This window comes from Rhinolophus ferrumequinum, chromosome 16, assembly GCF_004115265.2.
Source record: "Rhinolophus ferrumequinum isolate MPI-CBG mRhiFer1 chromosome 16, mRhiFer1_v1.p, whole genome shotgun sequence".
Lineage (NCBI taxonomy): Eukaryota > Metazoa > Chordata > Mammalia > Chiroptera > Rhinolophidae > Rhinolophus > Rhinolophus ferrumequinum.
In genome coordinates, this window is record NC_046299.1 from 56,467,081 (window position 1) to 56,493,857 (window position 26,777).

Consider the following 26,777-nt stretch of genomic DNA (forward strand, 5'->3'; position numbering starts at 1 on the left):
AAAAGCAGCCATGTAAACAAATACCATGTAAACAAATGGGTGTGGCTGTGTTCCCATAAAACTTTATTTTAAATAACAGATGGAATCCAGATTTGGCCTGGGAGCCTTAGTTTGCTTACTCCTGATCAAACCTTAAGTTCTTCAGCAACATCTCCTGTGAATAAGGACATTTTCCTGCACAGCCATGATAATCACTGTAACACCTGTTGAAATGAACAACAATTCCATAGTAGTATCTGAAATCCAATCCACAGTGGAGAGATGTTTATGTTGCTGGATTTTGCATGTGATTCCTTACGTCTGCTGGGGAAGAAAACCAATACTTTTTACGTATCTTTAACAGTGAGGGTCACGTGTTCCAATCTCTGGCTTCCCTCCTCCCCAGAAGAGGGCTGAGCCCCAGATGCTGGGAGGCTGGCTCAGTGGAGCTGCGGTGCTGAGATCAGTTCACAAGAAGATTACGGAGGGATTGAGATCCCAGCAGAGATTTTCTGGTTGCTGGTCTCCTTCAGAATCTCAGTGATGAGGGCTGAGGAATTGTGGGTCACTCTGTGTCGGGGTTCATAGAGGGTTTAGTAAAGCCATCTGGCCAGGCCCTCAGGTTCACGAGAGACCCAAATGCAGCCTTTTGGTATCATTTCCAAAGAACGTGATGGTCACTCTGTGTTTGTTTCTGTTTTAAAAATTAATTTGCTAAATGTGAGTGTTCAAACTTTAGTACAATAGTAATCCTGATTTGATATGTATGTCTGCATTTTGGGGAGCCTCAGAAATGCAAGTAATGTCTGTGAGGCCCTGGAGGGGCTGATCAGGGCAGCATCTGTCAGGGACATTAGATCGCGGACTTGAGTTGTGTGGTGCAGGGATATTTTCTGTCGGAGCTGTCTGTATACGAACTGCTCTTGTGTTGTGACAAGCCCTTCATCACAGGAAATGGTTAAGCATAGGCTAAACAGTATGTGAAAAGGTTTCTGTGGTGGATTAAATATGATGGGTGGCAAATTCTTTGCCACTCCTTCCTTTGAGGTGGGGTCTCTTTCCCCTCCTGGGAGTCTGTGTCGCCTTGTGGCTACTAGCTTTGATCTGTAGAAGGTACTTTGATCTGCAGAAGTGACTCTGTAACTTTTGAGGACAGGCTATAAGAGATTTGCAGCTTCTACTTTTGTCCCTCTGGCAATGCTCACTTTTGGCGGCTGCACATAAGAAGACTTCTACATTAGATTACCAAGCTGGAAGGAAACCCAAGTCAGCCAAGCCGAGAGAAAGAGGCTACGTGGAGGAGAACCGAGACACCAGAAATGTGAGGGGAGCCTTCCTTTTTGGTTCTCCAAGTGAATGACCTCAGCTAAGCGCTTGACCTCAGCCAACACCATGTGGAGAGGAGGACCCTCCTCCAAGCCCTGCCCAAATTATTAACCTACAAGCAAATGAAGGGTTGTTGTTTTAAAGCACTACATTTTCTGGTAGTTTGCGAATCAGCAATAGCTACCTGAGACAGCTTCACGAAAGGAATTTATGCTTTGGGTTAGAGATTGGCTTAGATCATTTTTATTGGGCCTTTCAACACCTAGATTCTAACAGAATGTCAGTCTTGCATACAGCAATGCACCAACAACATTAATTTAATACTTATTTTCCCCCTGAGAGACTTAGTGCAGGTTGTTTGGGGAGAGGATGGTGGTGGTAGCAATAGACTCCCTGATCTCCAAAGGCTTCCAGGGTGCCTGGGGAGAGAGGGACACCTCTCTGAGCAACCCTTAGCCCCAACAATGCCATGAGGATGGCAGCGGAGGGCAAACGAGTACCTCCAGGAGTCTGGACGCAGCAAAGACAGGCAATGGAAGGAGATATGTGGAACGATGAATGGTCAGTTGCGGGGAGAGGAACAAGCACGTGACGGCTGGGGCCAGACATAAGCCTCGAAAGCTTGGCTGTGAAACCCTTGGCTGCTCCGTTAAGGAGTGGACTATTCTCTGTGGACAAAACCGACCTGTGGGGGTATCAATACAAAGAGGGTCACGGCGGGATCAAGTTTTATGAGGACAACTGGTAGTGGTGATGTGATTCAACTGATGAAAGTTTAGGGGGAGGGAGAGGCCAATTAAAAGATTTTTGCAATGCTCAATGTGGGAAATGATGAGCCTGTGACTGTGGAAAGAACTAGAAGGGGATGGACATAGAGAAATGGTGGTGGTGAAATCAACAAGGCTTGACATCAATGAGATGTTGGGATGAGGGAAAGCAAAGAGCAAAAGCGAGTGAGCCCCAGGCTGAGGGATGGGTAGATGGTACCACTCTCCTGCCATGGGGAGCTGGGAAGGAGATGCAGACTTGGAGGAAAGAGAATGTGCTTGCCTGGATGCGCTGAGGATTTTACCACGCAGAAGTGGGAGATGGATGGGGGCTGGAGGAGAGGAGAGAAGCTGGTGAGAAGCTGGTTGTGGACGGAGTTTGGCTGGGCAGCCTGTGTGGAGGATGTGAGTCTGTGAATTCTTAGTCCTAGGCAAGATAACAGTGGGAATTCCTTTTAGGAAATGGAGGTGGGGTGGGGAGGTGCGGGGGGTGAGGGGTGGGGAGTGAGGAGGGGAATTTTCAGAATCTTGTGTAGGATTAAAAAGGGAACTTCAAAATAGAAGACACAGACAGCTGGAAACCTGTTTTTAAAAACCATTCTGTTGTGGCTGGTGCTATTTGAATGCAATTTGCGTGCATGTAAAAGTGTTCCTTTAGAAGAAAGGGGATCATAAGGCCAGATAAAATTTGCATTTTATTTTCCTGCTTTCTTAACTCATGAGACTGCTTTTGGGGGCTTTCTCCTCTGTGTAAGGCCACAGAACATGGACAGTAAGGGTCCTGCTCTCTCCCTCCACCCCACGTCCTGTGACCTCCTTTCTCACCTCCTGGTTTTCCTCCTCCTTCCATCTCTTCCCAGTTTCCCTCCTCCTTCCATCTCCTCCCAGTTTCCCCACAGTGGACACAGTTAAGTTGTCCTTTGATTTTTCTCCGTTTTCTCTTCAAAGCCATTTTCTTTTTGCTTTTTCTCCTTTAAGGTTGGAGTTCATTTTGGCCACATAATGACATCCTTACAGCTATAGAAACTGTAGGGGCTAAAATGAAATGAATACTTTTCCTCCCACCTTCTAAGTTCTTCTAGCTGGGCTAATAATCAAACTAACAGAGACAGATTCACAGGAGAAAACCAAACGTTTAATACCTGAGCATGGGGAATTCACATAAGCACGAAAATTGCAAAGACAGTGAGGCAACTCTGGGTATGTATGACATTTTTGGACAAAGGAGAAAAGGGGAGGATGGGATGTTAGATTTCAGAAGTAAGAATGGGCGATTTACAGGTAGTTGCGGATGAGAGAAACATACATGGCAGGAAATTTCTTGCTGGGCATCTCAGAAACAATGAGAAACAGGTGATGGACGGGAGGGTGGTGTATCTAGCTAACAGGCTTAAAGTCTTCCTGACTAATGCTGGGTGAAGATTCTTCAGGTGATTCAGCCAAGGATCCCTTCCTGAAGCAGGTTCTTCTGTCTGAATCTGTTTGGTAAGAAAGGGGTGGGTGGGGGATGCCAAAGGTTCTTTCTGAGTCTTGCTTCTTATAAACAGCTTAAAATTATTGTCCCCAAAAGGCAGCTTCAGGGTGGCAAAATTTGGGTTTCCTTCAAAACTGCCATCTCTGCCTTATTCCAATAGGATTATTAGCAGTGGGAAAACTTTCCACGTTTTGATTTTCTCCTGAAAATTATAGACTTTGTCTGAGCTTCTCTTGGATAAGACTGGCATCACCAAGACAACACGATGTGGTTTCCCCTTTCCCTGGCGCGGACCATCACAATCCCTGTCTTATCTTCATCTGTTCATGAGTTCACTCATTCCTCCGGGGCTGTTTACAGAGGACCCACTATCTGCGAGGCCCTGCGCTGGGCACAGGCAATGAGGTATAAACGCCCCGGGCCGGGCCCTGCTCTCAGGATGCATCACCTCACAAAGCAGGGTGGGGCTACTGGGGCCAGGCTAACAACAGAAATGACCGTGCCTTCCAGAAAAAGCGTCTGTGTCGGTGACATTTTCCACTGGGGTGAGGCAGACGCAGGCAGGCGTCTTGGGCCGCTGCGGTGTGCTGTTACAGATGGGTTATCAGGAGAAGGGGGATTGGATAAGCTGGACAGCTCAGAGGGCTCGGGGCTTGCCAGAAAAAGGCGATCGATTCCTAGGGTAGAAGGGGCGTGTTTGCTGCCTTTTGGCTGCTTTGGCCTTTGGCTGCTAAACGTATGAAAGATGACTTTTCTTTAGTGATCACAGATGGGCCAAAGGATTCTGATTGTAGCAACAAAAATGAGAGTGTTTAGGCAATTTCCCCTGTGAGGGTTGAGCATTTTAGCAAGACTGCAGAGAGTAAGACGCAATGCTCTCTATTTGTAGTTGCAAAATGTTCTCTTTTGTGTTCCTCATCCATGCGAAGAGCTCCCTTTTGTCATCATAAGTGGCCAGTCGTTGTCCTTTGAGATGAAAGTTGCTGGGGGTTCTGTCTCCCTGGGTGTTGTCCCATCCTCAGGTGAAGGGGATTGAGTAGACACTGGCACTGGCAATTATTTATTTGTTTACATATTTGTTTGGGGGTAATTCCTCCCCCAACTTTATTGAAGTGTGATCCCCAAATAAAAATGGTATATATTTAAGGTGTACAACATAATGTTTTGCTATGTGTATACATTGTGCAATGATGGCCACAGTCAAGCTAATGAACATATCCATCACCTCACCTACTCACTGTTTGTGTGTGTGTGTTGAGAACACTTAAGATTTACTCTGTTAGCAAATTTCAAGTATGCAATACGGAATTAACTATAGTCACGATGATGCATGTTAAAGCTCCAGAATTTATTTATCCAGGATAACTGAAACTTTGCACCCTTTCACCAAATACAACCTAAGTGTCTGCTGACTGATGAATAGATAAAGAAAATGTGGTATATATACACACAATGGACTATTTATTATTCAGTCTTAAAAAAGAAGAAAATTCTGCCTTTGCCACAACACAGATGAGCTTGGAGTATATTATGCTAAATGAAATAAACCAGAAACAGAAAGAAAATACATGATCTCCCTTATATGTGGAAACTGAAAAAGTTGAACTCGTAGAAGCGGAGAGTAGCATGGTGGCTGCCATGGGTTGGGGGGTGGGGGAAATGGGTGCTTCCATTTAACTTGCTGCTTCATGTTAACCACAGCTAGTGGGAATAGGAACACTGCGTAGTAATTGGAGGTGAGTGGTCGAATGCCACTTATCCACTGGGTGCCAGTCATGACCCTTCCCGGGGGCGTGGTCTTATTATGGGCTCAATTTTACGGCCCTCTAAAATCCTTACCTATGTTGAAGTCCTGGTCCCTGGTATCTCAGAATGTAAGGCTATTTGGAGATAAGATATTTAAAGAGGTAATTAAGTTAAAGTGAAGTCCTTCGGGTGGGTCCTAATTCATTATGTCCGGTATCCTTATAAGAAGAGAACATTTGGACACAGACACATGTGAGCACAGAGGAAAGACCATGTGAAGATACAAGAAGACAGTCTTCTACAAGCCGAGAGAGACCTCAGAATGACACCGACCCTGCTGACACCATGCTCTTGGACTTCTGGCTTCCAGAGCTGTGGGACAATAAACACCTGTTGTTTAAGTCCCCTCTTTGTGGTACATTGTTGTGGCAGCCTGAGCAAGCTGTTAGAACACTCCTTATCTGCACAAGGGTATAGGACCAGAGGATAAAAGCCCCTCTGGCTCTGACAAGTCTCGACTGTCTGGACTTTCCCTTACACTTGTACCTGCCTGGAAGACCCCTGTGGGCAGGTGATAAATCTGAAGTGTCTGGGTGGAAGCTGTTTTGGTTGGTGCCCTGTGTAATGAATGATGCAGTGATCACAGCCAGAGATTAGGGAGCCCTGGGGGAGGAATGGAAACCCACTGCGTAAACTGTGAAATGCTGTACCAGTGTGAAGGGTGATCTCTGAGCTATTGAGATGCTAGTGACTGATGAAAGTAAATACAGTTTTGGGGAAAAACTCAACTGATTCAACTTTGGAGCCAGACTTTGGTTTTAATTTTGCAGTAGTCATTATCTTTCTGTTCTAGTATTTCCCATCTTAAAATCAACCACCTTATCCCATTTTTATCTTCACCCGACGTACTCCCCTGGAAGCCACTTCCTGTTTCTGTTCCTTTCCCCAGGAAATGTCAAAAGGGTTGTCTGCGGTCACTTCCACTATCCCTCCTCACCACGTGGACAGCTGTCCCTCCACTCCACTAAGGCAGCTCTTGTCAAGCGCTGCCATCATGTCCTGTGGCCACGCCCCTCGGTCCCTTGTGGCTCCTTTGTCCTTATCTTTGTGATGTCTCAGTGGCCTGCAGCTCAGTTTACGCCCTTTTACTCAAAATGCTTTCTTCTCTTGGCTTCCCCTACAGACATCGTCCCTTTTGGGTTTTATCTTTCTTTGGCTTCCTTCTGAAGCTCCTTTTCTGACTCCAACTCTCTGTCAACTTTTAAATAGTGGAGTGTCCTCAGGCACTCTGGGTGTTTTCTCTTGATTTATGTTCTTTTTCTCAGTGACAACATTAAGTCCCATGGCTGAGACACATCATCCTTATACAGATCCCTTCTCAGTCAGTGTCGTAGCCTGAACGTGCCCTTAAACCCCAAGCTCACACATCCCCCTGCTAATGGCAGGCCTCTTGGCTGTCCCAAGGTATCTCCAACTCATCAAAAATAGAATTTCAACTTTTCCCCCTCCAGCCACAGTGGATAATTGTATATTTAAACATGCGAAACCTATTACAGTTCTGGGGACATTGCGCTTGTGGTTGCCTCTGTCTGGAATTTTCTTCTCCCTGATCTTCACTTAGCGGTCTCCTTCTTATTGTTCAAGTCTTAAATCATGTCACCCTTTCTGAGAGGACTTCTGGTCACACAGCCCCCGTAGCCTCCTAGATTCTCTCTATCACTTACCTTGTTTTAATTCTCTGCCCACTGTTTATTACTTTCTGATATTTCTTGATTTTTGTTTGTTTAGTGTTTTTGCCCATTGGAATGTAGGCTTTGAGAGAGTGGAGCCTGTTTCTGTCTTGCTCACTGCTGTCTGTCCAGTGCCTAGAACAGGCTGAGACTCTAAATGCTCAATAAGTAGTATTTAGTGAACGACTAGATGAGGCCACTTAACTTCTTTAGTCCTTAATCTCCTCCTCACCCCCGAGAGTGGGTCATTAGGACGTTGGAGTTTTGTTCTTTAGAATTAAAAATTAATCATTGAATGGAGAAAAATCCTCAATCTATGCCATTCCAAAAGGAAAAAAAACAAACACCTTGTCTTTGTTTTTTAAATGAAGGATTGAAAACTCAGTTAGCTCCTCTTTTTGTTGTTGGTTTATTAAAATAGTGGCAAAGGACTGAAAAAGTGATAAGTCACCAGGAGGAGAAAATGAGAGGAGAGAAAAATAAATGGAAAATGTCCACAAAAGTTTGGTAGCTGGGAGATAGAGGGGCTCAGTGGGGTGCCTGCAGAAAGGGGGCTGATGATATTGAGCTGGCTCCATCCGCAACCCCCACAGGCTCAGGACTGTGAAGGGTGGAGCTGAGATTGGCGACTGGGGACAGGTTACTACATGGAGTGGTGGGACCCACGTGTCCCCATTGTCATCTGTTTCTTCCAGGCTATTACTCTCCCTCTGACCAGAAGGAGATGGAGAGTTGGAAGGGAAAGGTTTGAGGCTCAGTGAATCAAGCCCCGTGGCGAGAGCAGGGGAGGGGCATGTGGGAAAAACAGGAGGAGTAAGGAAATGTCTGAGCTCTGAACAGTGGGACCTGCAGCCAGAGTTGCCCCCGGGTGCACAAGGCTGGCAAGTATTTTTTTGTGGTATCTTTGTCAATAACAAATTAACAATTTGAGCCCCATAAAACCCAGCCTGTTAGCTCCATTCTGGTGACCCAATCTCATGCGATCCTTCGATAAAGACGCTGTGCTGGCCAGTAGGATCCATCTGCTTGCTAGGCTACCCTTCCGGAACCATGGCCTGGCCACTGGGTCCCGGGATGACCCATAAATATGAGTTCTGGAGCTCCTTCAGGCATTCGGTTAACAGCTTGCATGGAGAAGAGGGTCCGAGAGCACCTGCAGGGGAGAAACAGGGACGAGGGCTCATGTGGGGTCTGGTCTGGGCTTGGGACGTCTTGCCTAGATAGCACTGCCGCCCCTACCAATCCTGGGAGGACTCTTTCTGGCCAGTCCTGGGAGGTTTGAGGGAAATTTGCAAGGAAGGCACTTCAAGACATAGTGTTCCCAGGAAGGGGTCCTGTTTACTTGTGTCCACAGGCTGTCCCTCCTGCAGCCTGCCTCCACCACGGATTCCTGGAATGCTGGAGTCAGATACCACCCACACTGAATAGTCTCAGAGACAGGACCTCTAGATTCTTCCATTTGAGTGTTCCTTAATGAAATGGCTGGCTCCTCAGCCAGTCACCCAGGAGTGAAGCCTACCCTTCAAGGAAGCCCTATGTACACACTCTGAGCCTCCTGTTCAGACACTTGCTTTCTCTCTTGAACATGAACAGTCGGGCAACATCAGACAGGTGAGGAAAGCCGCCAACGTGAATGACGGGCAGCAAGTAAAAGCAACTTTAACATAAAACCCAAAGGCAAAAAACAGACGCAGTAGACCTAAATCAGAATATGAGGAAGAAAAAAAACTCTAAAACCCTGAGAGATGAGCTATTGCATTCGTGAAATAAGTATAGGGTACAATGAAGCAAAAAGGCACAACCAAAGGACAAGAAAGAGGGCTTGGGAATTACAAATGCAATAGTGGAAATAAAAAAATTCAGTAGAAAGTTTGGAAGATAAAGTCATAAAATCGACCAGGAAATAGAACCAAAAAAGCCAAATGATGGAAAATAAGAGAAAAATGATAAGGCTCTTAGAGATCAATTCAAGAAGTCCCGTGTTTGACAAACAGGAGTTCCAGAAAGCAAAAAGAGAAATGAAAGGAAAATAAATTATGAAAGAAATCCTAAACCAAGACACATTAGACTGGAAAGACCTGGGACTCTAGGTCAAAAGCATCCTGAGTGCCTAAAACAATCAGTGGCAGAAAACCTACACTAAGGTGTATTATTTTAAAAAGTACAGAACATCAGTGATAAAGAGAAAAATTAGTGCCTTATGCAGAAGAATGAGAATCCTAATGGAAGCACTGGATGCTAGGAGACAAGGAAGTAAGGTCTTTCACATTCTGCAGGAAAATGATTTTTAATCAAATTCTATGTTCAGCTATATTAGCAGTTATTTGTAAAGGTAGCATATAGATGTTTTCAGCAAGACTCAGAAAGTGTCTCTCTGTGCATCCTTACCTGAGAAGTACTGTAAGCTATGTTGCTACAAAACGAGGAAGTAGCCAAAAAAGAAAACAGGGAACAAAGAAACAAGGGCTTCAACTCTGGGAGGGCTAAGAGATGCGTCCTGGGTAGATGGATGATGGACAGGAGACCTAGATAGTAACCAGTGGAGATTGGAGAAGAAGGAAAGATGGCAGCTGGGGCAGGCTGTCCCTTGGGAAAAGATAACTGCTGTATTACCTGGTATAATAGAAAGCACTTGGTTAAACGCAGAGAAAGATTTACTACAGATACTAGATAAGTTTGGGAAAAGACAATCTCCAACTTCAAGATAAAACAATTATTAACTCAGGAAAAATCAGCAAAAAAAAAAAAATTGAAAGAAAGCCATACTACTACCATACTTTATTAATTTAAGATGACATTAATTGTAAAATGTATCATTATTTTAAGAAAGAAAAAACCTATTGCCTATTTAAAAGGCAAGTTGTAAGTTATGAGACATACCCATAGTTCAGAGATTATGTTTGAAAGTTAAAAAAATGTACTTCTTATAATTGGTAGAAATAGCACCCTATCTGGCTTTGTAGTGAGCTATATTTACAATGATTATTGGTTTAACCACAAATTGCGATATAAATTTATTGTGCAGAGGAGGAGAGGAAAGTTACAGGCATGTATCTGTGTGGGAAATGTAAGTGCTACTCATGTACCCAAAAAGAAAGACAGTCAGTAATTTATCTAGAATTGATAAATCAAGAATTAGCAGCATTACTCAGACATAGATGTAACCACGTGAAGGAACAGCTAAAATAATTGAAAATGGTGGCCTTTGGGCACGGACTAGGGTGGGGTCAGTGGGGATGAAGTAGTTTGGAGAGTTGTTGTTTTTTTATAACAAGTGTTTTATATTCCATGTTTAGCGTGTGCTTGTTACTTTCATGTAAAATAAGGTAGAGGAAAATACACACACACACACGCACACACACGATCTTTTTGGAGCTTAAAAATGGGACAAAAATTGGAGACTTGGGGTCCCCTAATCTACTTTCTTTTAGAAATATCTTATCGGGACATAAGGTTTAGATATGATCATATCCTGCTAAATTGGCCTCCAGGAAGACCTACCCTTCCCCACTCCCCCACCCCCCGTACCTACCCTCCCTTTTCCCCCAGGATGGAAGTGTGGCCAAGGATGGCCCAGAGTCCTTTTATCTTTGTGGAAAGTTTCAGAGTTTACAAATTGGTCCACATATTTCAGCCCATTTGATTCTTACCACAGCCTGACTACTGTGTTTCCCCCAAAATAAGACCTAGCCTGACCATCAGCTCTAATACGTCTTTTGGAGCAAAAATTAATATAAGACCCGGTCTTTTTTTAATATAATATAAAACCGGGTCTAATATAATATAATGTAATATAATATAATATAATATAATATAATATAATATAATATAATATAATATAATATAATATTGGGTCTTATATTAATTTTAGCGCCAAAAGACATATTAGAGCTGATGGTCTGGCTAGGTCTTATTTTCGGGGAAACACGATAGGTGTAACTATTGTCATTTCATGTGTGTAGAGACTGAGACTGAAGTGGCCACTGCTGAGCCACCCCGTCCTGAGACAACTCAGCCCTGCCCTGTTGCAGAATCACAGAGGCACTTCTCCCTCATGAAGTGTCACTGTCACCTAACATTATTCTGTCCCCATGATGTTTTAGAGGAAAGAGGAAGAGGAGAGGAAGCAAGGAGAAGAGCAGATTCGCCTCCAGGAAGAGCAGAGAGCAAAGGAACTGTACTGGACCCTGAAGCAGGCCCAGCTGCAGAGCCAAGCCAGTGAGAAGGAGGAGCGCGAGTGGGAAGAACAGTGTGAGTAGAGCTTGCTTCTCAAGCTCCTGGAGAACAGCCCACCTTCCCCAGACACCCTCCTCCCACTAGTTTATTTGCTCAGTCATCATTCCAGTTCACTCACGCAGCCCAGAAGCCTTTACCCTGGGCCAGCGGTGTGTGCGTGGTCCTGCTAAGGACCCAGTGGGGAACGGCTCCCTCAAGGAGCTTCCATGTCTGTAGGTGAGATTTCTTACACTTAAAAATGAAAACCCTGCACTTCTGGAGTTACTGATAATATTCTGGCTCTGTGATAAGCCCTGGGGATCCTGAGATGAGGGATTATGGTGCTTCTCTTGGCGGAACTCACTGGCCAGGCAGGGCGTAGACACACAGGGTAAGGGCTCTGTGGGAGATCGTACCATGCAGCATTGTAAAGTGGAGCTTGATGGTGGCATAGGGATCAGTGAGGCAAAGAGGCTGGAAAGGTCACTCTAGATAGAGTACCCAGCATGTGCAAAGGCATGTGACAAAGGAGTGTAGTATGCTTAGGACATTGGAGACGTGTGGGGTGGCTATAAAGCTCCAGCAGCATCAGGGGTGGTGAGAAGGTAGGTGGGAAAGGGAGGGTGGAACCAAGTTGGAAGGGCGGTGTTTTAATACGTACTCAGGCTTGTTTTTATCAGGTATGGTAAGCCTTGCAGACATGGAAATGACTGTCTTGAAGGAAGAAGTTTTTACTCCTAGATTCCTAGAAATAGAAGGCATGGCATGCCACGCAGGGCCAAATGGGGAAGTCCCAGGGCCAGTCAGGAGGCAGAGGAAGTGAAGGGAAAATGTAGGCGAGAGCCTTCATTGTGGTTTCTGTGGACGGGTAAGGCAAGGTAGGGTAATCAGGCTTAGGCTTGGCTAGTTAGGATAATTTTAGCAGGCTTTGGGATCCAGGGGCTGCCTCTCATTGTCTGATACCTGGCCCCGGGGGGATTAGGGCAGATGGATAGGGACACAGAGTAGAAGAACTAGATAAAGGAGGTACTTGGGATCTGGGCTTTGGGTTGGTTGGTTTGCATGTGAAAGACACACTTTCAGGAGAGTCCTTTACAGTCTTAGGAATCAGCTTGCTCTGGGAGGGGCAGTCTCTCTAGGATCAGCAAAACATCAAAAAATATAGAGAATAAAAAGGCATGTAATACATGTGGACATTGGGAAAACTCTAAAGGTGAGTGACAGGATTCAGGCTGGGTTTGGAGTAAGGGAGAGGAGGAAGCGGTTGCAATGATTTACTTCACAGATAATTGGAATCAGTGCCACAGCCAGGACAGCAGAGGTGTGAGGGGACTTCTATGGCCAGCCTTTCTGAACCAGATGTCAGATTGATTAAACAGACTTTCAAAAGAGGTGAAATATAATACACACAATATAAAATTCATTCTTTTAAAGGGTACAGTTCAGTGATTTTTCGTATACTTACAAAATGTGCGACCATCACCACTACCTAATTCCAGAACATTTTCATTACTACAGAAAGAAACCCCGTACCCATTGGTTACTCCTTCTCCCGCCACACCTTTGGAAACCACTCATCTAATTTTGGTCCCGATGGATTTGCCTATTCTGGATATTTCATATAAATAGAATCATACGTTATGTGGCCTTTCGTGTCTGTCTTTTTTCATTTAGCATGTTTTTGGATCCATCATGTTGTAGTGTATGTCAGCACTCACTTCCTTTTTATGGCTGACTAAAATTCTAATGCACTCACGTATGCATGCGCCACATTTTTGTTTATCCATTCATAAGTTGATAGACCTTTGGGTTGTTACCACTTTTGGTCTGTTATGAATAATGTTGCTTTGAACTTTTGTGTGTTTTTATGTAAACATATATTTCCAATTCACTTGGGGATATACCTAGGAATAGAATTTCAGGGTCATATGGTAACTCTAACATTTTGAGGAACTGCCACACTATTTTCCAAAGCAACTGACGGCACCATTTTACATTTCCACAGGCAGTATATGAAGGTTCCAATTCACATTCTTGCCAACACTTGTTATCTTTTGTCTTTTCAATAATAGATATCCTAACATGTGTGAGGTGATAAATCATTGTGGTTTGGATTTGCATTTCCCTGATGGTTAAAGATGTTGAGCACTTTTTCGTGTGCCTATTGACCTGTTGTATATCTATTCAGGTCTTTTGCCCATTTTTAAAATAAAATTATTTGTTTTTTACTATTGAATTATATGAGTTCCTTATATATTGGGGGTGCCAAAAAATGTATATACATGACTTGTATTCATCTTTTGTTATTGGTATATACTGAGTATTACAATTTTAATAGTTGTTTTCCTTTCTTAAAATGTGTATACATTTTTTTGGCACCCTCTGTATTTTAAATATTAAGCCTTATTGGATATATAGTTTGCAAATATTTTCTCCTATTCTATAGGTTGCCTTTTTATTTTGTTGTTTCTTTTTCTATGCAGAAACATTTTAGTTGGATGTAGTACCACCTGTTTACTTTTGCTTTTGGTGTCATATTAAAAACAATCATTGCCAAGATAAAAGTGAAGGAGTTTCCCCCTATTTTTCTTCAAAGAGTTTTAGATTTTCAGGTCTTACATTTAAATCTTTGAGTTTATTTTTGTGTATGGCATGACATAGGATGCAATCTCATTCTTTTGCATGGAGATATCCAGTTTTCCTGTTACAGGTGTCTCAGTTTTTTTTCTGATGCAGTGAAGAATCAAAGGTCAGCAAGCTGATTAATATGCAAGCAGCGTTTATTAGGTTTATTAGTGATACATTCTCAGGGAAGAGAACAGGCCATGCCGAGCTGAGGTGGGAGAGAGGGAGAGAGGGAGAGAGAACATGTGGGCCAGAGAGCTGGAGCAAAAAATGGTGAGAGAGCTATTGTCTCGAGGACTTAGAGTTTGCTGGGTGGGGTGAGGGAGTGACATACTGATTTGGCAGGAGAAGTGGTGCATGCTCTTCCACGGGAGGGTGTGACCTCCTAAGATGGGTGGAGGTCAGTTGCATTGACTCAGATCCTTATCTTGCTCCAGACCACCTCTTGTCATCTGTTGTTGTAAATATGGATACATGGCTGGGGGCAGTAAATTAAAGCTAGTTATGAGCTTTTTCTGTAGGCACTATGGACCCCCTCCCACCCTTTCCCCTCCTACGTTTTCTAACTTCTACCTAACATTCCCAACACCATTTATTGAAGAAATGATCCTTTCCTTATTAGGTATGTTTAGTGCCTTTGTTGAAGTTTAGTTGACCATATATGCATAAGTTTATTACTGGGCTCTCTATCATGTTCCATTAGTCTATGGATCTGTTTTTTATGCCAGTACCATACTGTTTTGATTACGATAGCTTTGTAATATTATTTGAAATCAACAAGTGAGATGACTCCAGTTTTGCTCATTTTGTTCAAGATTGCTTAAGCCATTCAGAATCTTTTGTGGTGCCATACGAATTTTAGGATTGTTTTTTCTATTTCTGTGAAAAATGCCAGTGGAATTTTGACAGGGATTGCATTGAATCTACAGATTGCTTTAAGTAGTATGGATATTTTAACAATATTAATTCTTCCAATCTGTAAACACAGGATATCTTTCCATTTATTTGTGGTTTCTTCAATTTCTGTCATCAGTGTCATGTAGTTTTCAGTGTACAGGTCTTTTACCTCCTTGGTTAGATATATTTCTAAGTGTTTTGTTCTTTTTGATGCTATTGTAAATGGAATTATTTTCTTAATTTCTTTTTAAAAGATTTTTTAATTAAAAAACAGTTAGCATACAATATTTTATTAGTTTCAGGTGTACACAATAGTTATTCAACCTTTATATACCTAAAGAAGTGATCACCATGATAAGTCCAGCAACCATGTGACACCATACTACACTATCACAATATTATTGACTATATTCCCTATGCTGTACATTACATCCTCATGACTTATTTGTTTTATACCTGGAAATTTGGACCTCTTATTGCCCTTCACTCCCCACTCCTTTTTAATTTTCCAGTTACAGTTGATATTCAATATTATTTTATATTAGTTTCTGGTGTACAGCATATGGTTAGACATTTATATACTTTAAGAAGTGATTCCCCTTATTAATTTAGTATCTACCTGACACTATACATAGTTATTACCTTATTATTAACTGTATTCTCTATGCTGTACTTTACATCCCCATGATTATTTTGTAACTACCAATTTGTACTTCTTAATCCCTTCAACTTTTTCACCCACTCCCTCAATCTGGCAACCATCAAACTGTTCTCTGTATCAATGAATCTGTTTTTGTTTCTGTTTTGTTTATTTAGTTCTTTAGATTCCACATATAAGTGAAATCACATTGCACCTGTCTTTCACTGTCTGACATACTCCACATGCCACTGTAGATGACAAGAACCCATTCCCTTCTATGACTACACAATGGTCTATTGTATATATGTATCACCTCCTCTTTATCCATTCTTCCATCAACAGACACCCAGGCTGCCTCCACATCTTGGCCACTGTAAACAATGCTCAATGAACATAGGAATGCGCACATTCCCTCAAAGTAGCATTTTGGGTTTCTTTGGATAAATACCAGGAAGTGGGATTACTGGGTCCTTCTTTGCCTCTTGTTATAGCCTTTGTTTTAAAGTCTACGTATTTTGTCTGGTATAAGTATTGATACCCCAGCTTTTCTTCCCCTCCCCGTTTTTGTCTCTTTTACTTTTTGGCATCCCTGTACTTTCAGTTTGTGTGTATCTTTTGATCTGAAGTAAGTGTCTTGTAGGAGCATACACATGAGTCTTATTTTCTTATCCATTCAGCCACCCTGTGTTTCTGATTGGATCATTTAATCCACTTACATTGAAAGCAATTGTAAATATGTAGTTATTGCCACTTTATTATTCATATACTTTTTTTAAAAAAAGATTTTATTAGGGAAGGGGAACAGGAGTTTATTGGGGAACAGTGTGTACTTCTAGGACTTTTTTCCAAGTCAAGTTGTTGTCCTTTCAATCTTAGTTGTGGAGGGCACAGCTTAGCTCCAGGTCCAGTTGCCATTGCTAGTTGCAGGGGGCACAGCCCACCATCCCTTGCGGGAGTCGAACCAGCATCCTTGTGGTTGAGAGCTCACTGGCTTATGTGGAAATTGAACCAGCATCCTTTGGTGTTAGGAGCACGGAGCTCCAACCGCCTGAGCCACCAGGCTGGCCCCTTCATATATTTTTTTGAATTGATTTTTTTTTTTTCCGTTTTGAAGTAGTCCCTCTCTGTGCTTTCAGGGCTTGTATATCTATTTTCTTCAAAAGATTAGGAAAGTTTTCAGTCATTATTTCTTCAAAATAGATTCTCAATCCCTTGTTTTCTCACTTCTCCTTCTGTTATGATGTGAATGTTGTTATGCTTGATGTTGTCCCCGAGGTCTCTTAAATTATCCTCATTTTTTTTTTTTGGATTTTTTTTTTCTTTTTGCTGTTCTGATTGGGTGTTTTCTGCTACCTTAACATCTAAATTGCTGATTCAGTCATTTGCTTCATCTAGTCTGCTGGTGATTCCTTCTAGTGGATTCTTCATTTCAGTTCTTACATTCTTCACTTCTGACTGGTTCTTTTTTATGGTTTCTGTGTCCTTTTTTATGCTTGCTATCTCTTTGTTGAAGTTCTCACTAAGTTCCTTGAGCATCCTTATAGCCATTGTTTTGAACTCTGTATTCTGTAGGTTACTTGCCTCCATTTTGTTTAGTTATTTTTTGGGAGTTTTCTCCTGTTCTTTAATTTGGGATATATTTCTTTGTTTTCTCATTTTGCCTGCCTCTCTGTGTTTGTTTGTGTGTATTACATAGGGCTGCTATGTCTCCCAGTCTTGCTGGGTGGCCTTACGTATTAGGGGTTCTTTGGGGCCGAGTGGCACAGTCTCCCTGTTCACGTGTGCCAGGTGCTCCAGGAATGTTCCTTGTGTGGGTTGTGTGTGCCCTCCTTTTGTAGTTGAGCCTTGATTGCTCCTGGCAGGTCAGTGGGTGGTATTGATCCTCAGGCTGACTGGCTCTGGAGTTAGGCTATGTCCACAGCTTGTGGGATTCTGTGCAGGGGCCTTACCCCTATGGAGTGGGATTTGCCCCAGCAGGCTCTGGTGCTTGTTGAGACCACCCTTTGTGTGTGCTGCTTATGGGACTAATTGAATGGTGCTTTTCTGTGGTCTGAAGCCAACTTCCAAGTATGGTGGTTCAGGGGCTTCTTGGGAAGGGCTATGGGGCAGGCCCAGGTTAGCCAATGCCTGTGACTGGCTGGGGACTACCTCATAGAAGCTACAAATAGATCTACAGTTGCTCACTGCCTATAGTTGGTCACTGTACCTGGAGGTGTGTGGAAGAAGCCACACTGTGAACTGAGGATGGCTGCTGCCCATACCGGGTCTAGGGTAGCCCTGCAAAAAGCCAGGACACTCTGAGGCCTGCTGCCATCTGCCAGCTCCTATAAGATTCAGCCACTGATAAACCCTTCTGAGGTAGGCAAGTTGGGTGAGGCAGGGTCTCAGTGAGTCAGCAGGATGGAGCAGTGTAGCTCAACAGGACAGTGAAATTCAGATTTGGCCCATGGGGTTAGAATCAATACAGGAAAGATGGCACCCACCTATTGGCTGCACAGGAGAAGAACCCCACACAGGGAAAAGGACGACTGTCCCTCCTGTCCTAGCTCTGAAGTTACACAACTCAGTCTCTTCCCATGTGTCTCCAATGCATCTAGAGTCACCATCCCTCCACTGAAGCCCAGGATGAGTGCCTTCTTGGGCCCTTTAAAAGGATGTCTGGATTTCCCGTAGCCTTCCATCCCACCTGGACAGTTGGAATCCCCACTGTTTTTCACAGCTAGAAGTTGAGGGGGCTCCTCTTCCCAGCACCAGTACTTTGGGCTTGGGAACCTGGTGTGGGGGTCTGGGGTCCCTTGCTCCTTCAAGGGGAATATCTGTGGCTGAGATATCTTTCCCAATTTTCAACCACCACACGTGGGTGTGGGACCAGCCCATCCCATTTGGCATCTCTGTTTCTCCTGCAAGTCTCGACATAGCTTCTTATTTATATCCTTAGTTATAAAGCTTCTGTTCAGCTAGACTTCAAATGGTTCTCAAGGTTGATTGTTCTATAATTTAGTTGTAATTTTGATGTATTGATGAGATGAGGCAAGCACAGTGTTTATCTACTCTGCTGTCTTGGATCTCCTCGACCCTTAATATCTTTTTTGGGCAGTTTGTTGGTAACGCATAGAAAAACAACTAACTTTTTGTGTTGTTTTTGTATCCTGCAACTTTACTGCATTTGTTTATTCTAACAATTTTTTGGTGTAATATTTAGTGTTTTCTATACTTAAGATCATGCTATCTGTGGAGAAAATTTTACTTATTTCTTTCTGATTTGGATGTATGTTATTTCTTTTCCTTTCCTAATTGTCCTGTCTAGGACTTTCAGTATTATGTTGAATGAAAGTGGAGAGAGTGAGCATTCTTGTCTTACTCCTGATTTTAGAGAAAAAGCTTTCACCCTTTCACTGTTGAGTATGTTAGCAGTAGGTTTGTCATATATGGCTTTTTTTATATATTATATTGAGATACATTTTTCTTTACCTGATTTGTTGAGAGTTTTTATCATGAAAGTATGTTGAATTTGTCAAATGCTTTTTTTTTGGGCATCTATTGAGATGATAATATAATTTATATTCTTCATTTTATTTTAATGTGGTATGTCACATTCATTGATTTGCTAAACATTGATTGTTGAGCCATTCTTGCATCCCAGGAATAAATCCCACTTGCTTATGGTGTATAATCGTTTTAATGTACTGTTGATTTTGGTTTGCTAATATTTTGTTGAAGACTTTTTAAATCTATGTTTATTAAGGATATTAGCTTACAATATTTTTTTCTTGTATTGTCTCTGGCTTTGGTATGAGAATAATGCTGGCCTCCTACAATGAGTTTGGAAGTGTTCTCTCTTCAATTTTTCGGAGGAGTTGAGAAGGACTTTTAAATATTCAGTAGAATTCACCAGTGAAGCCATATAGTCTTGGACTTTTCTTTCTTGGGAGATTTTTGGTTACTGATTCAACTTCCTTACCAGTAATTATTCTGTTCAGATTTTCTACTTCTTCATGATTCAGTCTTGTTAGGTTGTATGTTTCTAGAAATTTATCCATTTCTTCTAGGTTACCTAATTTGTTGGTGAATAATTGTTATAGTAGTTTCTTATGATACTTAGTGTTCTTGTGATACTAGTTGTAATTTCTTCTCTTTCATTTCTGATTTTATTTATTTGTGTCTTCTCTCTATTTTCCTTAGTCTGACTAAAAGTTTTTCAGTTTTTTTCATCTTTTCAAAAACACCAGCTCTTAGATTTGTTGATCTTTTCTATTGTCTTTCTAGTATCTACATTAATTTCTACTCTGATCTTTATTATTTTCTTCCTTCTGCTAATTTTGAGCTTAATTTGTTCTTCTTCTAGTTCTTTAGGGTGTAAAGTTAGGTTATTTGAGATATTTCTTTTTTCTTTATGTAGGAATTATACTACAAGCTTCCTTCTTAGAACTGCTTTTGCTGCATTTCTTGTTTTGGTATACTGTGTTTCCATTTTTATTTATCTCAAGATATTTTTTGATTTCCCTTTTGATTTCTTCTTTGACCCATTTGGTGTTCAGGAGTTTAAAAAAAAATTAATTATTTAATTTAATTTTTTATTTTTCAATAACAGTTGACATTCAAATACAAAATATTATTTTGTATTAGTTTCAAGTGTACAACATAGTGGTTAGACATTTATATAATTTAATAAGTTCTCTCCCTGACTAGTCTAGTACCCATCTGACATTACACAGTTATTACCATATTATTGACTATATTCCCTATGCTGTACTTCACATCCCATGACTATTTTGTAACTACCAATTTGTGTTTCTTAATCCCTTCACATTTTTCACCCTGTCCTTCAAGTCCCTCCCATCTGGCAGTCATCAGTTTATTTTCTGTATCTATGAGTTTGTTTCTGTTTCTGTTTTGTTTGTTTACTTTTAGATTCCAAATATAAGTACGATCATATGGCATTTGTCTTTCTTAGTCTGACTTATTTCACTTAGCATAGTACTCTCTAGGTTCATCTATGTTGTCACACAGGGAATTGTTTTGTAACTTCTACTATTTTTGAATTATTTAGTATTCTTCCTATTATTGATTTCTAGTTTCACACCATTGTGGTCAGAAAAGATATTTCATATGATTTCAATCTTCTTAAAAATTTTAAGGTTTATTTTGTGACCTAACTTATGATCCATACTGGAGAATATTCCATGTGGGTTTGAGAAGAATGTGTATTCTGCAGCTGCTGAATGGAATGTTTTGTAGGTCCGTTTGATCTTAAGCGAAGTCATATTCAATGTTTCCTTGTTGATTTTCTGACTGGATGACTTATCCATTATTGAAAGTAGAGTAGTGACATCTCCTGCTATTATTGTACTGCTGGTTATTTCTCCCTTCAGATCTGTTAATATTTATATACTTAGTTGTTCCAATGTTGGGAGCATATATATTTATGAGTATGATTGTTATATCTTCTTAATGAGTTGACCCCTTTATCATTATATCATGGCCTTCTTTTCTCTTATTACTGTTTTTGGCGTCATGTCTGTTTTGTCTGAAATAAGTTTCGCGACTGCTGCTCTCTTTGTGTTTCCACTTGCATGGTTATCTTTTTCTATCCAAGAAGGGGAGAGCATTTCCAAAGGCCCTGTGGAGGAAATGACATTTGGTTTGGGAAAAGTGGGGAGGTAAAAAAGGTGGGGAAGGGCATTATAGCAGAGGGAACACTAAGCAAAAACAAAGTCTTTGTGTGCATAGTACATGGCAGGTGTTTTGATGTGGCTGCAGCCTGGGGTTCATGTGAACAATGATGAAAATGAGGCTAGAAAGATATGGCAGCAAGAGCTGAGGAAGGATTCATTCATTTAAATTCAGAATGGAATAAGAGATAGTCAAAAAAAAAAGGTAGGATGTAGGTTTGTACTAAAAGAACTAGTGACCAATTACAAAGTGAAGTCACATGAGACTACTACAGTGGAGGGGAAGGAGGCCTGACTTGGGGTCCTGTCCTAGCTCTGCCACTTACTAGTGTGACCACGAGCAAGTTCTTGCTCAGTTTCTTCATTTGTAAAATGGGGGTGGTCATGTTGAGTTGGGGCTTGTTGAAAGGGTAAAATGAGAGAAGAAGCAAGGTTCTTTCTATGTTGTGAAGAGCTTTCACGCGTGAAGTGTTTCTCTTTTCGTCGATACGTGATGAGATGGAAAGTTATGGGCTGGGCTGGTGTTTCGTTAGGGATGGAGAATGGAAATCATTTGGCCCGAGTGCTGCCTGATTGCTAATTAATGTACTGTGTGGCAAGAGAAAATGGAAAAACCTCCAAAACACAGAGAAAAGATATGATAATTCAGGCCTCATGATTTTGGTTCCTCATTTTATGCTTTCTTAAAGAATGATGAGCTAAACTCTGGAGCCTGTCATTCAAACCGAGCAAAGCCATTCTGCACTCAATTAATTTAATATGAAAGATATAGTAGACCATTAATCTACTGAGAACAGCCGTTTTTGATAAAACACCTAAATTAAACCCTCCAAGTTAGAAAAAAAGGGAATTGTTCCCTTTAGTATCACTTGAATACAGACTTAGTTTTTCAGTTCAAACAGCAGAGCAGGCTCTGGCTTCTAAGGAACTCTGACCGTATTAGGCAGAAATTCATTTAATTATTTCTCAACTGTGAACCTGTCAGAGTGTGAAGTTAGGTAACATCTAGTTGCCCAGGGATTTAGAGATGAGCCAGCCTGACTTGGTCAGTGATATTATTTACAAACTAGAATGGTATTATTGTTAACCCCTTCCTTCCCTCCTTGAATTGTGTGGTTCTGATTGTGGCTCCTCACTCACAATCGGAGAGGTAGTTGTCTCACCCCTTGCCAGGCGGTTGTCAGACCTGAATGAAAAAAAATGTGTGCTCAGGCCCGGTATGGAGTCCAGTTATGTGGGTTCCATTGTCTTCCCTCCTTAGAGAGGAGTGTGCTGTGGAGTCTGGGTTTAACATCAGTGATTCTAAAATGCTGTGTGCTTGAGATGGACAGACCCTGAAGGGGCTTGTGGAGATGAGGTGTGGTCTGGAGACGGGGCAGGGCAGAGCAGAATTCTGGCCTGGAAAGAAAGCTAAAGGGTAACACAAAAGAAGGGCTTTCTATCCAGTGATGGGCTGGGAAATTGTGCAGTTTCTCCTTGGACCTAACCTGTCTGAACTGCTCCTGAAACTCCAGGTGCCACATATCTTTGGTTTTACAACTCAGAACAATGGCAGGCTGAGTCGCCATATGCCCAGTTCATGTCCTGCTTAGGGGTCTCTGTCCTCTTGAACTGCTCAAGAATCCCCGGGGGCCCCACGTTGTACCAAAGTGAAGTCGTTCCAAGGTTTACACTGGCGTGGGGAGCATTCTGGTCCTAAGTTGCTCCTCGTGGCCACAGGGGGTCGCTGTTTGTAGCCATAAGGAAATGCTGGCAGGACAAGGACGGCTGACAGGGGACTACAGAAGCCTTGGAGTCCCTGCCCTTGGCCTACATTTAGGTGTTGGTGCACCTCACTTACTTTCCCTGACGTGCATCTCTCAGGCTCGCCATCTTGGTGCCAAACCCAGCCATTTCCCCGGGTGATGGCTGCTCCAGGAGGCTGAGCTACCCGAGACCTGTGTGCACATCCTTCGATATCTAGACTGCGTGTTTCCCTTTTCCAGGGGTCAGGAAACCTCCCCTTTTCACAAAGGTTTCATTTTTCCCATTCCCTGACAAGAACTTCTGACTCTACCCAGCCCCATCTGACACTACTTCCCTGCCACCACTCCTTTGTGCCTTGACAGGGATGGGCTCTTTCTAAAGGTGGCATTCCAGTCTGCTTATCTCACAGCAGATATATTTGATGCACCTCTATCATGTGCCAGGAACTGTCCAAGCCCCTTCTATGTACGATCTTATTTATGTCTCAAAGCCACCTCTGAGGCCCCATTTTACAGATGAGGAAATAGTGTAGCTATGGTGCTACAAGTTGCCTAAGGTCACATGGAGCAGGAAATGAAGCAGAATTTAAACACATCGAAACCTACATGCAATTTAAATCTTTATTGGTGCTTTTTCCTGTATATATGATTATTCACTAATTTTCGGAAACATGATACTACTCATGCAAGGAGTTACTACAAATTGATACTGCTTTGAAGCATTTGGTTTCTCTGTAGGATGTAATTGGATCCTCTGAGTTCTGTCAAGCACTGAGTCTTTTCTGTCTGGGCAGAGGCAGGGGGAGGGCCAGGGGATGTGGGTACGTTCCCCGCTCTCATGAAAAGCAGCAACGAATGCTCTTCCAGGATCTTGTCCCCCACTGGACCTTTCCTCCCGGCACCTCCCAGACACCTCTACCTCAACACGTCCAAACTCAATCCTTCTCTTCCTGTTCCTCCCAACCTGCTTTTCAACTGGTTGTTAAAGGCAGAAACTTAGCTGTCATTCTGATCTCTTCCTTTTTGCTCACTATCAACCCCAAACTGCCAAGTTATAAAGATTCAGCCTCCTTAATATTTTTTGCATTTACACCCCTCCACTTCATTCCCCTGGTGCTATCTTAACTTTGACTCCCATTGCTCTTTACCTAGATTTCTCTTTTCCAAGCCTTCATTCTTGTTCCTGTCAGATTCATTCCCAACACAGGAGCCAAATCAGTCTTTGAAAAGTCTAAACAGCATCCCGCTCTCCAGCTTAAAACCTTTCAGTGGCTTCCAATCACCCTTTGGTAAAGCATTCACATTCATTAGCCAGTGTCTATTGCTCTCCTAAACTGCCCTTTCTGTTTCTACACCTCACCTCTTGTCCCTCCCTCTGAAAGCTTCCCTCCAGCCACACTGACCCATTCCAAGAGGGACGCCTGAGCTATTGCTTGCTTCTTGGCCTCTATCCCTGAGCCTAGAATACCCTGTGCTCAACCTCTCTTGGTTGAATCCTGTGTGTCCAGCAGGCATCAGCTTAGAGATCCTTCTCCAGAGGATTTCTCTGCCTGATCAGACGCCCCTTCTCTGGGGCCCCACAGCACCCCGGGTACACCCAACCACAGCTCCATTCGCCATTTGTTGGCATGTTTCCCTTACTAGACAGTAAGTTCTCTGAGGGCAGGGAATGTGTCTTGCTCATTGCTGTGTCCACATCCCCTAGCACCAGCCTGGTAGCCAGCTGATATGGTGCACTTGTGAAAATTAGAAAAAGGCACTCATTCCTCAAGACCTGCACTGCCATCGGCCAGAAAATTGTTACATCTGTACAAGTATATGATGACTATGCGATGACTTGCCCCCTGCAGTTGTGCAATGCATAGCTTTGTCCTGCATAGCACAGAGCTGGCACAAAGTAGCCACTAAACACACCTGTGCTGAATAAATGTGCACACCCTGCCCGAGTGTGTTACTTAAACTGTTAAAAACCCTGCCCCTTGCAATGATGAGCCTGGCTATATTTCTGGAGCTACGTAAATGCTTACAGAGATTCTGCCAAGAGGAAAACCAACTCCTGTCATCCGTTCAGTGTTAGAGAACTGGGCGGGAGCCTTGAGCACAGATAAGGACACGATTCCAGAACAGTCTGGTAGTTTGGCAGCCCTTGGACAAAGGATGGTAGTGTTTCTATTTCCGTGGATGGAAAACTAAGACCCAGAGAGATGAAAACTTGTCCTAGGCTAGACAGAGAGTTAGGAGCCAAGCCAACCAGAATGCTCAGCTTTGCCCTGCCTACCAACTTCTTTAGTGACTGGCTTATTGTACTCAGCATAATGCTTTCAGGGTTCGTTCATGTTGTGGCATATGCCAGAACTTCCTTCCTTTTAAGGTTGAATAATATTCCATTGTATGTTCATACCATATTTTGTTTATCTATTCATCCACTGATGGACATTTCGGTTGTTTCCACATTTTGGCTCTTGTGAATAATGCAGCTATGAACAGGGGTATACAAATATTTGTTCAAATTCTTGCTTTCAGTTCTTTTGTGTATGAGGTGTGATGAAAAACTACAGTGGATGTTTAATTAAACAAAATTTATTACAGTAAAAGACACATTCCCATTAATCCTCCTCAAAATACTCCCCCTCGCTTCAAACACCCTTTTCCCAGTGTACTTGCCACTTTCTGAAGCAGGTCTGGAAGTCCTCTTTTGTAAGTGTCTTTAGTTGTGCTGTTGTGGCTGCATCGATGTCCTGAATTGATTCAAAACGCTTACCTTTCATGGTTATTTTGACTTTGGGGAAGAGCCAGAAGTCGCATGGTGCCAGATCTGGTGAATAAGGTGGATGAGGACACACCATGTTTTTATTTGACAGAAATTGCTATACCAGAGGTGATGTGTGACACAGAGCATTGTCATGATGGAGGATGATGTAAAGACATGAAAGAAGACTTCCAGAACTGCTTCAGAAAGTGGCAAGAATGATGGGATAAGTGTGTTTGAAGTGAGGGAGAGTATTTTGAGGGGGATATATCTTTAATTGTAATAAAAATTTTTAATTTAAACATTCGCTGTATCTTTTGATTACACCTCATATATATCCAGGAGTTGAATTGCTGAGTCATATGGTAATTGTATGTTTAATTTTTTTATGGAACTGCTGTGCTGTTTTCCACAGCAGCTGCACCATTTTACATTCCCCACCAACGTTGCAAAAGGGTTCCAATTTCTCCATATCCTTGCCAACACTTGTTATTTCTGCTTTTTAATTAAATGCATTTTAAAAATAATAGCCATACTGATGGATATGAAGTGGCATCTCATTGTGTTTGGTCCATTTTTTTCAATATCTAAATTCAGCCTTTCTTCTGAAGTCCTCAGTGTTCTCATGCTCTCTCAGTCGTCGTTAGAGTACTTCTGTGAGATGAGGCTTATTCTCCTTTTAAGATATGAAGAAAGGATACCCCGGAACCTGCCTTAGAAGTAGGAGTGCCCGCCATCCTCCTTTGATCTGCTTGCAGTGCAGGCCCTCGCGGTGCCTGCTGGGTAGGACGGTGGGGAATTGTCTTGGGCGAGAGTGTGGGCCACTGTGGGAGGAAGCAGAGGTGAGTCAGTCTGAGCCCTCACCTTTGCAGTTGGTCCCCTGGGGTGTAAGGATTGTCCAGTACTTGCCGGTTCAGGGCAAAAGCTGCTTGTGGCTGCTCCCAGTGTCGCTCTTAATGTTCGTTTTGGTTCTTTTTACAAAACAAAGCAAAACTCCATGAATTCTGGCAGAGGGTTTCTCATGGCAGATTCATGGGATACAGTCCAAATCCATCCCTGATTCTGAGAAGGAACTAAAGCAAACTTTTAAGATTTTGAATGTCCTTTAGGAGAAGCTGCTCATAAATTGATCCAAGGCAGATTCCAAGTGATGGGCCAACAAGGGTGCCCCCTCCTGGACTGACTAAGAACTGTTCGTGGCTCCCTTTTGGA

At 42.5% G+C, this 26,777-nt stretch overlaps 1 protein-coding gene across 1 annotated transcript in view; it reads left to right on the forward strand.

Moving 5' to 3' along the window:
• SH2D4B (SH2 domain containing 4B) overlaps positions 1-26,777 on the forward strand; it is a 95,160-nt gene that overhangs the window by 28,369 nt on the left and 40,014 nt on the right. The window contains exon 4 of the mRNA XM_033130925.1: positions 11,126-11,273. Coding sequence (XP_032986816.1) covers positions 11,126-11,273 — 148 coding nt within the window. The remainder of the gene's footprint in view (positions 1-11,125; positions 11,274-26,777) is intronic.